Source organism: Microtus oregoni, unplaced genomic scaffold (assembly GCF_018167655.1).
Source record: "Microtus oregoni isolate MIOR12 unplaced genomic scaffold, Mior012 000007F_ref0000211, whole genome shotgun sequence".
In the NCBI taxonomy this organism is placed as follows: Eukaryota; Metazoa; Chordata; class Mammalia; order Rodentia; family Cricetidae; genus Microtus; species Microtus oregoni.
The window spans coordinates 37,833,787-37,847,793 of NW_024543066.1; the positions used below are offsets into that span (position 1 = coordinate 37,833,787).

The following is a 14,007-nucleotide window of genomic DNA, read 5'->3' on the forward strand; positions in this document are numbered from 1 at the left end:
GTGATATGTGTAAAGTTAAACAAAGAACTATCTTTGCTGTGCTCAGAGAGGAAAAGAAAAAGCATCATTTCATGTAATTGTAAAGTAACTAATAATTAACTTTAGTAAAGTTAAAAATGTCTGCAGAAAATATGATTGAGAAAACAGGTTTCCACTAATGTATTTTTCCTTGATTCGTTCTTTAATAATAACAATCATAAAATAAAGAATTTCTTGATGAAGATGTTTATGTCTGATAAAATTACTTGATTCTGCTGCATGGACTGGCTTTGTGGGAGCCTGGTTTGTTTGGATGCTCACCTTCCTGGACCTGGATGGAGGAGGGAGGACCTTGCACTTCCCAGGGGGCAGGGAACCCTGACTGCTCTTAGGATTGGAGGGGGAGGGAGAGGGGGGAATGGGGAGGGAAATGAGAGGTGGAGAGGAGGTGGAAATTTTTAATTAATAAGTAAATAAATAAATAAATTACACTTCTATAGTAAAATCTTTACAATTTATTGTTTCTCTAAGTCTTACACATAAATTACATATCACAATCAGTATAACTTGATTTCTTCCTTAGTCACCATAATTGCTATGTTATTGTCTATGTTAGTCATTTAAAATTGTTTTAAATATTTTGATTACAATGTATTTATTTATGTACACATGTGCATATCTTTTTTTAGCATGGGATTGAACTCCCACGGGTTGTCAGTCCGGCAGCAAGTGCATCTCATGCTCCCTGTTCGACCATCTAATTTCTTTTTGGCAACGTTGGAAGTTGAAACCATATTAGAAAAAAGCTGCGTCACGGAGTGTCACCCCAGCTGAATCTACTCTTGAAGTATAGAACTAGTTGAGGATGAAGAAACGGTACTCTTGAAATGGACTTGAAAAGTCGAACCTTGAGTAGAGTGTCCTCTACTAAATGCATGAGGTGAGGGGGTTTTGGTTTGGTTTGTTTGTTTGTGCAGGGGAAATAAATTCTGCTCTTTAAAATGAGCTTCTGCATAAAGGTGGTAAAGGGAAATTAAAACTTGCTACTTTAAAGTTTACATCTGCATGGTTCAAATTCCGAGAGCAACTACAGCTCGCATAGGTATTGGAGACAGAAGCTGCAGAGCTTCACGTTGAATTTTACCCTTTCAGGCCATCATACACAGTGAGTGGTGTAGACTCTGGGTCTAGTTAATTTTGATGTGTGATGTTTTTATTTACTTATTCATTACCAAGTTTTTTAATGATAAAGTTTTTTTTGTTTTTGTTTTTGGTTTTTGTTTTTGGTTTTTTTTTTTTTTTTTTGATTTTCGAGACAGGGTTTCTCCATAGCTTTTGGTTCCTGTCCTGGAACTAGCTCTTGTAGACCAGGCTGGCCTGGAACTCACAGAGATCTGCCTGCCTCTGCCTCCCGAGTGCTGGGATTAAAGGCGTGCGCCACCACCGCCATAATGATAAAGTTTATTTAAATTTTTTAAAAAATAAAAATCAGATCAGTCACTTCTTAACAACAGAAGTGTTTATCACTAAACATATGGTGATACTAAACACCAGATGAACCTTTAGTCTCATTTGTCGCTATCTTGAATCCCTCTGTTGACTTCTCAGGACAATCTTCCCTCCCCATTGGTTAAACCTCGGGCCAACCGTGAATATGCACTGCTGAATCCTTTCTTCTCCTGCAACATAATCCCCAAGCAGAATTTTATTATAAGATTATTTCATTTATACCGTTATAATTTTCCTACACATTGGGATGAAGAGATTGTGACACCTGAATCCTTGTAACTTCTAGGATCTGGGTCAGCATTTAGTCCAGCCCAGCCTTAATTATTTTGCAGCCTTGTTATTATTCTGCGACAAAAATCTTTCTAACTCCCAGAATCCTCACACTTCTTCGTAACCGAAGAGGACTGGTATGTTACTTCATAGCCAGCAACATGTTTTATATATACAAGGCCTTAGGTTCAATCTCCAACACATACAAAGTTCAAAATTAGTAAAAGGCTGAATCTATGGTTATTTATTTGTTAAAATTGGCAGATGTACTAAGGATCAAGTTCAGGGTCTCAGACATGTCAGGCAAGCATTCTGTCAAATCCCGTCCCCAGCCTGAGGTTGAATCCATGTGGCAGTGGCTAGATCTTATATGGAGACATTTGAAAGCAGATAGAAAAGAATTGCTGCAGAAAATACTGCTTCAAGTATTTTGCTTTTTGTCCTTAGAAGGTAAAGCATAGGTGCCGGCAGGATTGTTCAGTGCTTAAGGACAGGGACTACTCTTGTTGTGGACCTGAACTCAGTTCCCATAATCTTTGTTGGATGGCTTACAACTGCCCATAACTCCAACTCAAGGGGTTCCGGAGTTGTTCAAGAACACCTGTTTTCAAGTACACATTACCACCCACCCGAGATAAACATACAAAATAATACAAAAATAAATAGATAGATAGATAATTGAATAAATAAATTTTTAAAAATGCAGTTGATTAGAATGAAGAGAGATGTAAACCTGACCACCATGGCTGATTGTTATTATGATAATGATAGCTGATTTGGGTGTTCCTTATATGCCTGGTACTAAGTAGCTTCCATTAAATTTAATCTTAGAGAGTTACTGCAGTGCTGGAAGAATGCCACTCGGCCTCGGCTGCCATCTGTCCATAATGGCAGGGTTACTCATTAGCTGCCAGCTTTCTGATGTGCCCACCTTGTCACTCAGGCCCTCCCTGATCTAAACCCATCCTAAGAGAAGTTGTCCTTCTAAACATCTGCCCCACCCCGCCACCACCACCAAATTCTTGATGCCAGAGGTATACCTCAAGCCTTCCCCTTTCTCTGTTTCCTCTTCACTGTTAAGGAAAATTTGCCCAGACAGATTCAAAGAGAAAAAGACTTTCTTGGAGATTTTTATGGTAGGGAAGAGAGAACAAACTGAATTTCTCTGAGACCGATGGTAGGAGAGTTTCTAAGCTGGTGAGAATGTACTGAAGGATTTTGGAGACAGCTGTTCAATGTGATTTGACCATTTGTGTCTGTTAACTAATAATTTGGGGAGGTAGTCTTCTGTTTTCCCACACCACACAGGCGAAGATAATTCGGGATCCTCTTTTTCCCAATGACTCCATTTCAAAGAAATAGCTCATGGGCCCTTAGTCAAGCTAAGAGAAAATGTGAAATTTTCCCACTGCCTGGGTGCTATTGCTTCCAGCTAGCCTGAGAGAGGCTAGTTCGTTTACCTTAACATTATTACAAGCTCTGTTCTGTTAAGACTTTAAGTTTCATTTACGTGCATGTGTGTGACTGTATGTCTCATGTGTACTAGTGCATGCGAAGGCAGAAGGTATCAGAGCCCCTGGAGCTGCAGTTTCACGTGCCTGTGAGATGCCCACCGTGGATACAGGGAACCAAACTCAGATCTCAGCTACTGAGCAATCCTCTCTCCAGCTCTCTAGTACTCTCTTTTAAGCTGAGAAGTCAGGTTATGATTTTTAAATTCACTTCCTTGTTCTGAGCATAATTGTCCTTATTCTACCGGGAACTATTGGCTGGCACAGTGCCTGTACCCTGAACACACCTCCTTTTGCTGCCCCAAGTAATCTGGACTTTTCCTTTCCTTATCACCATTTATGAGATTATGTAGAGAAATAAATCCATAAAGAGCTACCCTTTCTAATTAAAGAGCAAAGTGCTGGGTGGCTAGAGAGATTTCAGGGTGTTCCAGAGTCCCAACCCCTGTTTTCCTACCTGAATCAACTGATTGAAATTCAAGCCCCACCTTTGCCCCACTCCCTCATAACTCGCCACGAATGACTGACAAGCTGTGACTCAGCTGCAGAGGTCTGAAACCGTCCTGTCCTTAATGACTTCCTGCCCTTCCTCCCCTAAGGGGCGTCTGGCAATAAACCGGTTCACATTCCTTGAAAATGAAAAACTCGTTCTCAGTTAAGAGATCCAATAATCAATCAATACTTCATTAGGGACAATTATAGAAAAATATGGCTGTTTAAGAAGACACATTTTTTTTTCCAGGTTACCAATCCCTGATAAACTGCCTTGTGTACCCTTTTATAAAGTCTAGTTCCATAATCCAACAAATTGTTATTGCCCTGGCATTGTTAAAAATGAATTATAATTTTTTTAAAAAATAATGTTTTTAATTGTAGTAACTGACTGTGCTGACATTAACCTGAGGGATAGAACAATGCTTGTGAACCTAGAATGTGAATTACCCAGGGTTCTTTACAGACAAGCATGCTTGCTCTGACTCAGCAGTGCAGCGGGAGTGGAGGGAGAAGAGACTCTGCTCTTTTCTTTTGGGGGAGCCCCTTGGGCCCGATCCCCAGTGACAGCAGCCTGTAGGATAGCTTATCTTTCCTGCTCCTTTCTGCTGCTGGGATAACATGCTATGACAAAAAGGGACCACGTGGAGGAAAAGCTTCCTTTCTTCTCACACTACCCAGCTAACAAAGAAGGAGACCTACCTAAAAGCATTACTCAGAAAATACAAAGGGTTACACCAGGATTATTTTTTATAATTTATCCTTACAATAAAATAAATGCATAAGTATGCATTAACTGAAGCTAGTACACAACAGCCATGCTTTGCTGATAAACTAATTAATTGATTGTAGCTTGAATGGTTATAGAGAGTTTGAGTGCTGCAGACCAAGACCCACTGTATCTTGGGTTATGTAAGCCCATCTCTATGTGTGATCTAACATCCTTGGGGTATACAGACCAACCCAAAGGCTAATAAGGACATCAGATTGTATTTGAGAGCTACAACAGAAATTTCTCACTTTGCTGTACGCACTTGCCCGAAGTTTCTACCAGTGTATTTGAAAAGTCTGCGGATTTATGAACTATTCCATTGTTTTGATACTATAAAAATATCATGAAACCACATAGGCATGTGGATTTTGGCATAATCTGAATCCCTGAGTTCCTTGGCCATGGTCACCCATGTTTGTTTTTAGAATGAACTATCTTTTACTCCCTTTGAAGTGAGACCTATATATTTTGTGTCAACCTAAGCATACACATAAAAAGAAAATTAAAACAAAGCCATATTCATGTGATACTAAATATTAAGAGATGTAGGATCATGGGAGAATTTTGGTTGTCTTTTAATCTATCTTTTTAAACTTCATAATCCTTTCTTAATTTGTTTCTAGATGAGCAAACTTTTTTTCATTTTCTTTCTCCTTTCTTTTTTCTTTTCTGTAGGCCTCCAGATTGCTGCAATTAAAGGCTTATGCTACCACATTGGGCCCCAACAATCTATTTTGAAAATAAAACTTTTTCTTTCTTCTTTTAAGGGTCATTTTCAGTTCTGAACAAATGTCTCAGCGGTTAAGAACTCTTTCTGGGTTAAGTTTCTGTTACCTGCATGAAGGCTTACAACCACCTTTACTCCAGTGTTAGGGAATCTAACACTTTCTTTTGCTCTCTGTGGTCAGCTGGTAGACACAATAAAAACATACACATGCAGGCACACACTCATACACAAAATAAATTTAAAATTTAAAAATTTTAGGAAAAAAAATCACAGTGAGTTTTAATATCAAGACCTGGTAAGGCTCCTCAATAGAACAAGCAAGTCAAATACAGCGGATAGCATGTGTAACGACAGGTATGGAGAAGGAGATTAAAGAGAGGTGGCAGCCCGAGAATCGGGAACACACTGTCATCCCATGATGTAGGAGGCTGAGGACCATCTCCAGTTCAGTCATCACAGGCTAGACATCACGTCCAAAGTAAGCCTGGAATACACAGCTAGACACTGTCTCAAAATAAAAATATATATTAATTAAAAAAAAAACAGAGGTAGGCACTGGCCTGATCATGGCGGTTATGTTACTCCGACATTTGTCGCAGTCTATTGTGTTCAGATGGGCCAACAAGGACAATGTCAGACAAACTCAGTTTTCTGTGAGGTAGAGGTTAAGTCAAAGAGCCAAGATCCAGTCATCCTGAGACAGTGCTTGGTACTGACAAGTTCGGATGTTCTTCCAAAGACTCTTATGAAATGGAAAGTGTTCTTGTTCTTCACCTGTAAGGCAAACCAAGACAGTTCAGCAACTACTTTTTGCTTTCAATGTGATATCTATTTAAAACCTGTAAACATGCTGCAGAAAGCTAACTGGGGGGAGGGGTCAGGTAGAAAAGTAGTTTTAAAATTATTTTCCAGCCGGGCGATGGTGGCACACACCTTTAATCCCAGCACTCGGGAGGCAGAGGCAGGCGGATCTCTGTGAGTTCGAGACCAACCTGGTCTACAGAGCTAGTTCCAGGACAGGCTCCAAAGCCACAGAGAAACCCTGTCTCAAAAAAACCAAAAAAAAAAAAAAGAAAAATTATTTTCCAATATGGGGCGTGATGGCGCATGCCTTTAATCCCAGCACTAGGAAGGCAGGCAGATCTGAGGCCTTTCTGATATATATAGAGTCCCAGGCCAACCAAGACTACATAGCAAGACCCCATCTAAGCTTCAACTACCAGGGAGGCAATGCAAGCTTTCAGCCCCTCTATTCATTCAGCATAGTGACTGTAGTCCTTCCTCTAGTCTTAGCTGAGGACTCCCACATGGTGTAGAAATCGTTTCTAAGGACTTTGGTAAACGGGTGTGGGGATCCATTAAAGATGGAAAAAGCTAAAAACCTCTAGTTCATTTTCATTATTTGTTTTGCTGTTGCTTGTTTTGTTTTTGATTTCTACACTACATGATTAAATAAAAAGCTGAATCCTGGTTAAGGGAAAAAAATGGGTTGAATGATGACCACACTAGGAATCCTAGGAGTCAGTGCTGAGCGGTTATTACATGCCAGGCCGTATTCTAAGGATCTTAACTAAATCCCACCCCAAAAGCTCACCATTTCCTCTCCCCACTTAACAAGTAAAGACATAAAGATTAGGCACTTTGCCCAAGGTTTCTTAGTTAACAAAGGATTGGCATGAGCCACAAAACTCCAGAGCCTGCCTTCTGATAGCTGAAGGATGCTACTCTTTTGGGTCATTGCAAAAGATAGTTGTTTTTCTTGTCTCCATTCAGTGCTTAATCATGTAGAACCAATCTCATACGGGCAGAGAGGCCACTTGCATGATTAACCTTACAAAGAAATGAGGAAGAATTTCTGCAAAAGGAGAAGTTATTGGGAGATCAACATCACATTTTCAACTACTCTATAGATCTGTGGATGAGTTCAAGCACTAATGTCCTTCCTCAGAGAAGCTCTCTCAGGCCTGAAAACTGCTAGTGGTGAATCTCCAGCCGGCCTTGCAAGATGCAGGGATAAAAATGACTCTCATACTTTTCCTAAATCTGTGTTAGAAACCCATGGTACCCTCAGATGGATCCACTTTTGAGACAGGGTCTCCATGTGCAACACAAACTGGCCTAGAATTCAAATTCTCCTGCTTGGGCATAGTTGAATCTCTAGAAGAAAGATGTAGTAATCGTCATCCACAAATATTTAGGAGGGAGATGACCACATTTCTTGTCTACTTAGTAAGCACATGAAGACACTTGCTCATGAGCTACACAAGCTATTGACCTCTAGGGCAAACTTAGCTCTTCTGTTTAAAGAAGGATGTTGTCTGGCCAGGCAGAAGATAAAAGGTGGACCAGATGATTGCTTGAAGGCAAATCAAGCTGGGACTGAAGACAGATGAAACGACTAGGTAAGAGCAGCTGTTCCAGCTTCACCCCCAAAGCAGAGCCTCTCTCCTTTGTTACCTGTTACCAAATACCCCTCCCATAGGGGTCAGTTGAGCCCTCACCTCTCCCTAAGAGCTTTGTTTTGCTCCTCAGAGTTCCAAACTAGGTCCCAGTACTAAAGAGTTAATAATGATGTGGGACTGGAGAGATGGTTCCCTGGATACAAGGACTTGCTGCTCTTGCAAAGGACCAAGGTTCGATACCCAGCACCCACACCATTGTTCACAACCATCCCTAACTCCAATTCCAGGGGACCCAATTCCGAGTTCTGAGAGCAGTGGGCACATTAGCTGTGCACACGTGGACGTACAAGCAAAGCACTCACATAAATAAGATAATGAAGGTTTTTTTTTTTTTTTTTGTAATGCTGGTGTCTAATGACAAAGGGAATCCACTTAAAACAAGTGTTAGCCTTCAATCATTTTAAACGCAGGGTAGAGTTAGGAGAGAGGGCTCAGTGGTCAAGAGTCCAGACTGCTCTTGCAGAGGACCAAATTTGATACCAAACACTTGTTTCCCCAATTCCCAATTTCCTGTAGCTCCAGCCACAAGGAGCTCTGGCCTCCAGGCACCTACCAACACTCACAGGCACATACATCTAATTGAAGATAATACAACTTAAACCCAGCAGAGTTCTTGTCAGTTCAGTCTTAACTACAGATCTTAGTAGTTAAAAAGTGTAGGTGTCTGGATAAGAATACGGCATGTTTCTTTCTGAACAGAAAAAGCAGAGGAGCAGATTAGGGGTGGAGTGGGGAATGGGAGTTAAGGAGGGAGGGGAAACTGGTTGAGATGTAAAATAAATAAATAAATAGATTTAATTAAAAAAAAAAACAAGCCAAAAAGAATAAAGCATACAACCATTTATGACATACTGCATCCAGAATGTCTACCTCACTTAATAAACAGTAACTTGGGTTAGATGCCCTCTGGGATAAAGGCCTGTTCTCAGGCCAATGCTCTCCACACAGAAAAAACACCCACCCACCCGTCTTTCTTTCCCTTGCTCCTTTTCTCCTCAAGACGGAAATACGAAGGACCAGAGAGGAAATTGCATACTAGTGAATAGAGTACCTAGAAACATTTTGCTTCACTTCCTGATTCGTTTTATTTTTTTTCTATATATTAAAAAAACAAACAAACAAACAATGTTCTTAAGGCTTTTGAAGCAAGTCTCTCTGCACCCGCCCCACACACCACACACATCCTAGAAAGCAGACCGCAAACATCACTTGTGCTTTTGGGTGCTTAACATGAAGGAGATGCAGACAAGCAATATGAGTTGTTTCCAAAAACGCCAAGTGAATTGACTAAGGTTTTGCGCTTTCGAACTCCCACGTTCCACCAATGTAAAAATACCTTTTATTCTCTTAAAGGACTGTCAGACACTGACGCCACAGAGGAAGTCTAAAACTGCTGAGAGTTGGTTCTTCGGGCGTTTCCTCGCATCCCTAGCCCTGGAACATTTCTCGGGTTCGGATCTTTGGCGACGAATTATCCTCCCATAGCAACGCAGGGTACATCCAGGTTCTGCTCTCGCCCCAGTGCCGCACAAACGATGTCAATCACTCTGGGTGCGAAAGGTGACGGCGGTTACAGAGCGCTCCTTGGTCCTCGTAGTCATCTGACCCTTGGTCCACTCAGTCCGCTGCACCTCCTGCGTCTCATGGTAATCCACGACCCGCACCAACACGGACCTGGGGGTGGCTGCTGGGTTCCGAGGCTGGGCTCCGGGGACCGTGGCAATGCGCCTGCGGGAAAGCTTCGGTTCCCGTTCCGAATCGCGGTGGTCTTCAATCCTCGGACGGAAGTCCTCGCTATCCACCAGCTCTGCGCAAGCAGGGTCCGCTTGTGTTCCCAACCACCTCTCGGGGTTCAAAAGAAAGAGCACTTTTTCTCTGACCCAGGACGACTGGCAATCCAAATTCTCTCGCGTCCGCGATCTCACGTCCCCACCTGCCGCTGAGAGGTCCCTGTCGGTCTTCGACAGAGCGGGATCCGGAGCGCCGGTATCCACGGGCGGCCCACCCCGGACCCCGCGCGGAGAACACACGGCCCGCCCGGGCTCGATCCCGGCGAGCGGGTCATTCATACGTCCTCGTTGCTCCAGTTCTCAAAGGAAAACTCCAGCGCTCCTCAGAAAACCGCGGGCGGTGTAGGCACTGGGTGTGGCCTGAGCGAGTCAAAGACTATAGGAGCAGCCCGAGGCCAGGCTAGGTGAGGATATCAGCCTCCTATCTTGGTTTCCTTTCTCAGCCCTTAAACCTCATGGCTCCCACCCACACAGTCTTGGCGCCTTTTCTTTGCCTTGGCCAACTCTTTTTTTGGTGTGTTTGGCTCCAGCTCCACGAATGCCTAGTAAGGTCTCCATTTGCCCTCATACCCGTGCCCCTTTTCTCTAAAACTGAAATGAGAGGCACTTGCGACACCTTCTCAAATTCTCAAAACATTATTTCGTATTCCTTTCCATGGATGTTCAGCATGAAGGAACAATTACGTTTGGTTTTTAATCTTGTGGTTTAATCAAATTCTGAAAAAAAATATATTTATTTGAGAAAGAACTCTATTCTTGAACTCCATGGCAATGCCCCGTCCTCAGCTTCCTGAACGCCTGAACTGAAAAGGATTTGTGTCCACTTTCAATCCTCCCCTAGGCTAGTGTACCTCCAAGTCTGTGGAACCCACGTCATGGGGTGATGTTGAAACAGTTGAAGTCTTAGAGAACAGAGCTGGCTGTTAGTTTGTACATTTCCTTTGGAATGCCAGGATCTGTGGGAACAGTGGTCAACTCCATCTGTGTTTTGGTTGTTACTGTCAGAGAGGCCTAATGCCTTTGACTTCAAACAGTTTTAGAAGAGAAAAAGCAAATAAGAACAAATCACTTAAACGAGTTTCAGAATTGATGTTCTTGTACCTTTATAGAACTCCTCCCATTCACCTATCCTCTCCGTTTTTAGCCCCCCTCCCCCCTCCAGATAATACATCCATGTATCTGTTCCCATGTCTACATATATGGGTGATCCTGTGGATACTCAGAGTCAGGGCCCATGCCACATTAGTCTATGCTGAGTTCGGAGAGAACTCTAGCCAACAGGAGAAAAATCTCATATATGAAAGTTCTAGTTCATCCCTGGTAAAAGCGATTTGTTTCACTCGATAATACTGTTTCCCTGTCTGATTCATCAAAATGACCACAATTGTGGGAATTTCTGCTCTCACAAGAAAGGCTCAACAACGTGGTGAAACAGACTTCTTGGTATCAGGGTGGAGTCTGGCTGATTAGAACTTGTTACGGTCTGGCTGGTCTCTACTACTCCACATTGATCATTCTTGAGTGCTTCAGATGAAAATAGTTTGAAGCACTTTAAAGTCGGTTATCTTTTTTACAATGAAATAAGGAAGTAATATTTCTTTGGTATTTTTGGGGATTTTGCAACTTTCTGACTCTACTCAAACACTGATACAATGCAGCCTGGTTTCTATTATGTTTATATGTTTGTTCCTGACTGATCTCTGAAGTATCTCCTTATAAGACTACAAGGCTCTGTCCTGTTCATAAACCTAACCAGGAAGTACCTAGTATTGCTGAATGCCAGGAACAGGGTGATGGGATGTTTAGAGAAAGAAGCCAAACTGCTTATCTCCAGAGTGCGCTTCCCTGGAGGTAGAGTGACGTAATCACCCAGGAGTCATGGATATGAACTCAGCTGTGTAGATGAGGATCATCTGAAGATCAACTCTCTGACCTACGCTCACATAGTTTTCATGGGTTTGGAACCAGGCTTTGAACATTGACTGTTAGCAAGGCCCTTGGTAATTCTGATGCAGGTGGGTGGTCCATGGGCATAATGGGAAACATACCACAAATGCATGATGTGGGAGTGATTTCTTTCTAATCTGTTGCTTTCATTGGTTAATTAATAAAGAAACTGCCTAGGCCCATTTGATAGGCCAGCCCTTAGGTGGGTGGAGTAAACAGAACAGAATGCTGGGAGAAAGAAGCCAAGTCAGGAGTCGCCGTGATTGGCCCACCCGACACAGCCGCAAGTTAAGATCTTCCCTGGTAAGCCACCTCTTGGGCTACACAGAATATTAGAAATGGGTTAGATCAATATGTAAGAGCTAGCCAATAAGAGGCTGGAACTAATGGGCCAGGCAGTGTTTAAAAGAATACAGTTTCCGTGTAATTATTTCAGGTGTACAGCTAGCCGGGTGGCGGGATGCAGCCCCGCCATTCCCCACAACAAATGCACAGCAGCTGCAGATGCTTGCACCACGTCAGTGCAAGAATGGGCCCTTTAACAGTTAGGCATGGGTAGAGGAGGGGCTCTTGGGGTCCCAGTCCTAACTGCTAACCCGTTTGCTACTAAGCGATTCACGGAGGAAGAAAATCATTCTCTTCATTTGTACACAAGCTGGTGACTCTGTATTGCTCCAGTGAATAATCCCATCTAATGGTCACACAGATGGCCCTGACTGAACTAAATGGATCAAAACCAGTCAGCTCTGAGAACATATACACAAGGAACATTATACAGATGGAGCACAGGTTATATTTAGGAAAAGAAATTTACATACATATATGCATGCAGCAACAGTAAATGGGTAAAGAGGCCTTGAATTGGAACGTAAGCATGGAAGTGTATGTGGGAGGGTTTGGAGGGAGGAGGGGAAAGGAGAACTGCTGTGTTTATGTTATCATTTCAAAAATAAAAATTTTTTATTATATATTTTTGAAAGAAAAAAAAAGAAATTCCCGCCTCCTCCCAGCCTCCCATTTCCCTCCCCCTCCTCCCACTCTTCTCCTCCTCCCACTCCTCTCCCCCTCCTTCTCCAGTCGAAGAGCAGTCAGGGTTCCCTGTTCAGCAGAAAGTCCAAGGTCCCCCCTCCCCATCCAGTCCAGGAAGGTGAACATCCATACTGGCTAGGCTCCCACAAAGCCAGAACATGAAGCAGGATCAAAACCCCGTGCCATTGTCTTTGGCCTCTCATCAGCCCTCATTGTCCGCCATGTTCAAAGAGTCCGGTTTTATCCCATATTTTTTCAGTCACAGTCCAGCTGGCCTTGGTGAGCTCCCAAGAAAGTAAGAAGCCATGAACCTGAGAAAGGTTGTTATGGACAGGAAAGAGATAGGAATAAGAGGGATTTCAGAGAGGGCGTGGTGAATAGAGTAATGAAGATACATTTTATGCACTTATGAAATTGTTAAAATCCTAGACTTATTTTGTTCTTTGAAACAACAAGGAGAATACTTTTTTCTGTTCCTTCTCTTCAGGAAAATTGGGAGAAATCTACTGTTATGCCCAGTCCGTGGGGACCCCAAAAGATCACCAGGGAGACAGACTCACTGAAATGCAAAAGCGAGGTTGATGGTGTGCACAATCCAAGCTGGCAGGGACCTCGTCACAGCAACTGTTGCAGCAGGAGCAGCAGCAAGAGGACATACCTTGCCCTTCTAGAGGGCATTATTTAAAGGCAAAAATCGGAAAAATTACATAATCAATTCTGATTGGCTTGTATCCTAGGGACTTCTCAGGAATTTTATTTTTGAACCTTGCCTGTTGCTTGTCAAGTTTTCTTATCTGCTGACCTTCGGTTGGGGACATTCTGCAGTTGTCTGTACTCTCCAGAGGGCTACCCTGTTACTTTTGCCCCTAGTCATTTATGAGGACTGAAATGCTTTATGGGAAATAGCTTTCACAAGACACACGATAGAGATGAAGGACAAAATGGAGGAACTTTGGTTCTCCATTCCTCTCTGTTCTAATAACTATAGTGAACCATACCATGGGTTCCTGACTTGACTTCTAAGTATCTTTGACCCAAAGAGAAACACTTTTTTTTTTTTTTGGTTTTTCGAGACAGGGTTTCTCTGTGGTTTTGGAGCCTGTCCTGGAACTAGCTCTTGTAGACCAGACTGGTCTCGAACTCACAGAGATCCTCTGCCTCCCGAGTGCTGGGATTAAAGGCGTGCGCCACCACTGCTGGGCTAAGAGAAACACTTTTAAGTTCATATTTAGATGGCAGCCAGAATAAATCTAAAGTCTTGAACTTGTGACCAAACAGTAAGTAGTCATTGCTCTATCAGCTTATCAGAACTATACCTTAGAAGATGAAAGAAATCAGAAACCTTTTCCATATCTTAACCTGTGTTTACATCTTAATATATTTTTAGACCCTCAAAGCTTATGAGCCTTTATATCCTTAGACCTTCATATATCGTAAAACATTTTTTAATCAAGAGACCAATAGCTTTAGAAAAAGCAACACTTGGTTTTTATATCTATAAAATGAGCTAACAATCTGG

At 42.5% G+C, this 14,007-nt stretch overlaps 1 protein-coding gene across 1 annotated transcript; it reads right to left on the reverse strand.

Moving 5' to 3' along the window:
* Positions 1 to 1,346: 1,346 nt before the first annotated feature.
* On the reverse strand, positions 1,347 to 9,916 carry CUNH6orf141 (chromosome unknown C6orf141 homolog). The gene is made up of 2 exons (XM_041655877.1): positions 9,059 to 9,916; positions 1,347 to 6,034 (listed from the first exon to the last, which is right to left on the reverse strand). The coding sequence occupies exon 1, from the start codon at positions 9,789 to 9,791 to the stop codon at positions 9,261 to 9,263; it is 531 nt and encodes a 176-aa protein (XP_041511811.1). The 5' UTR covers positions 9,792 to 9,916; the 3' UTR covers positions 1,347 to 6,034; positions 9,059 to 9,260.
* Between the last annotated feature and the right edge of the window lie 4,091 nt (positions 9,917 to 14,007).

Coding starts and splice junctions, on each gene's coding strand:
- CUNH6orf141 (XM_041655877.1), bottom strand. CDS start 9,791: ATGAATGACCCGCTCGCCGGGATCGAGCCCGGGCGGGCCGTGTGTTCT.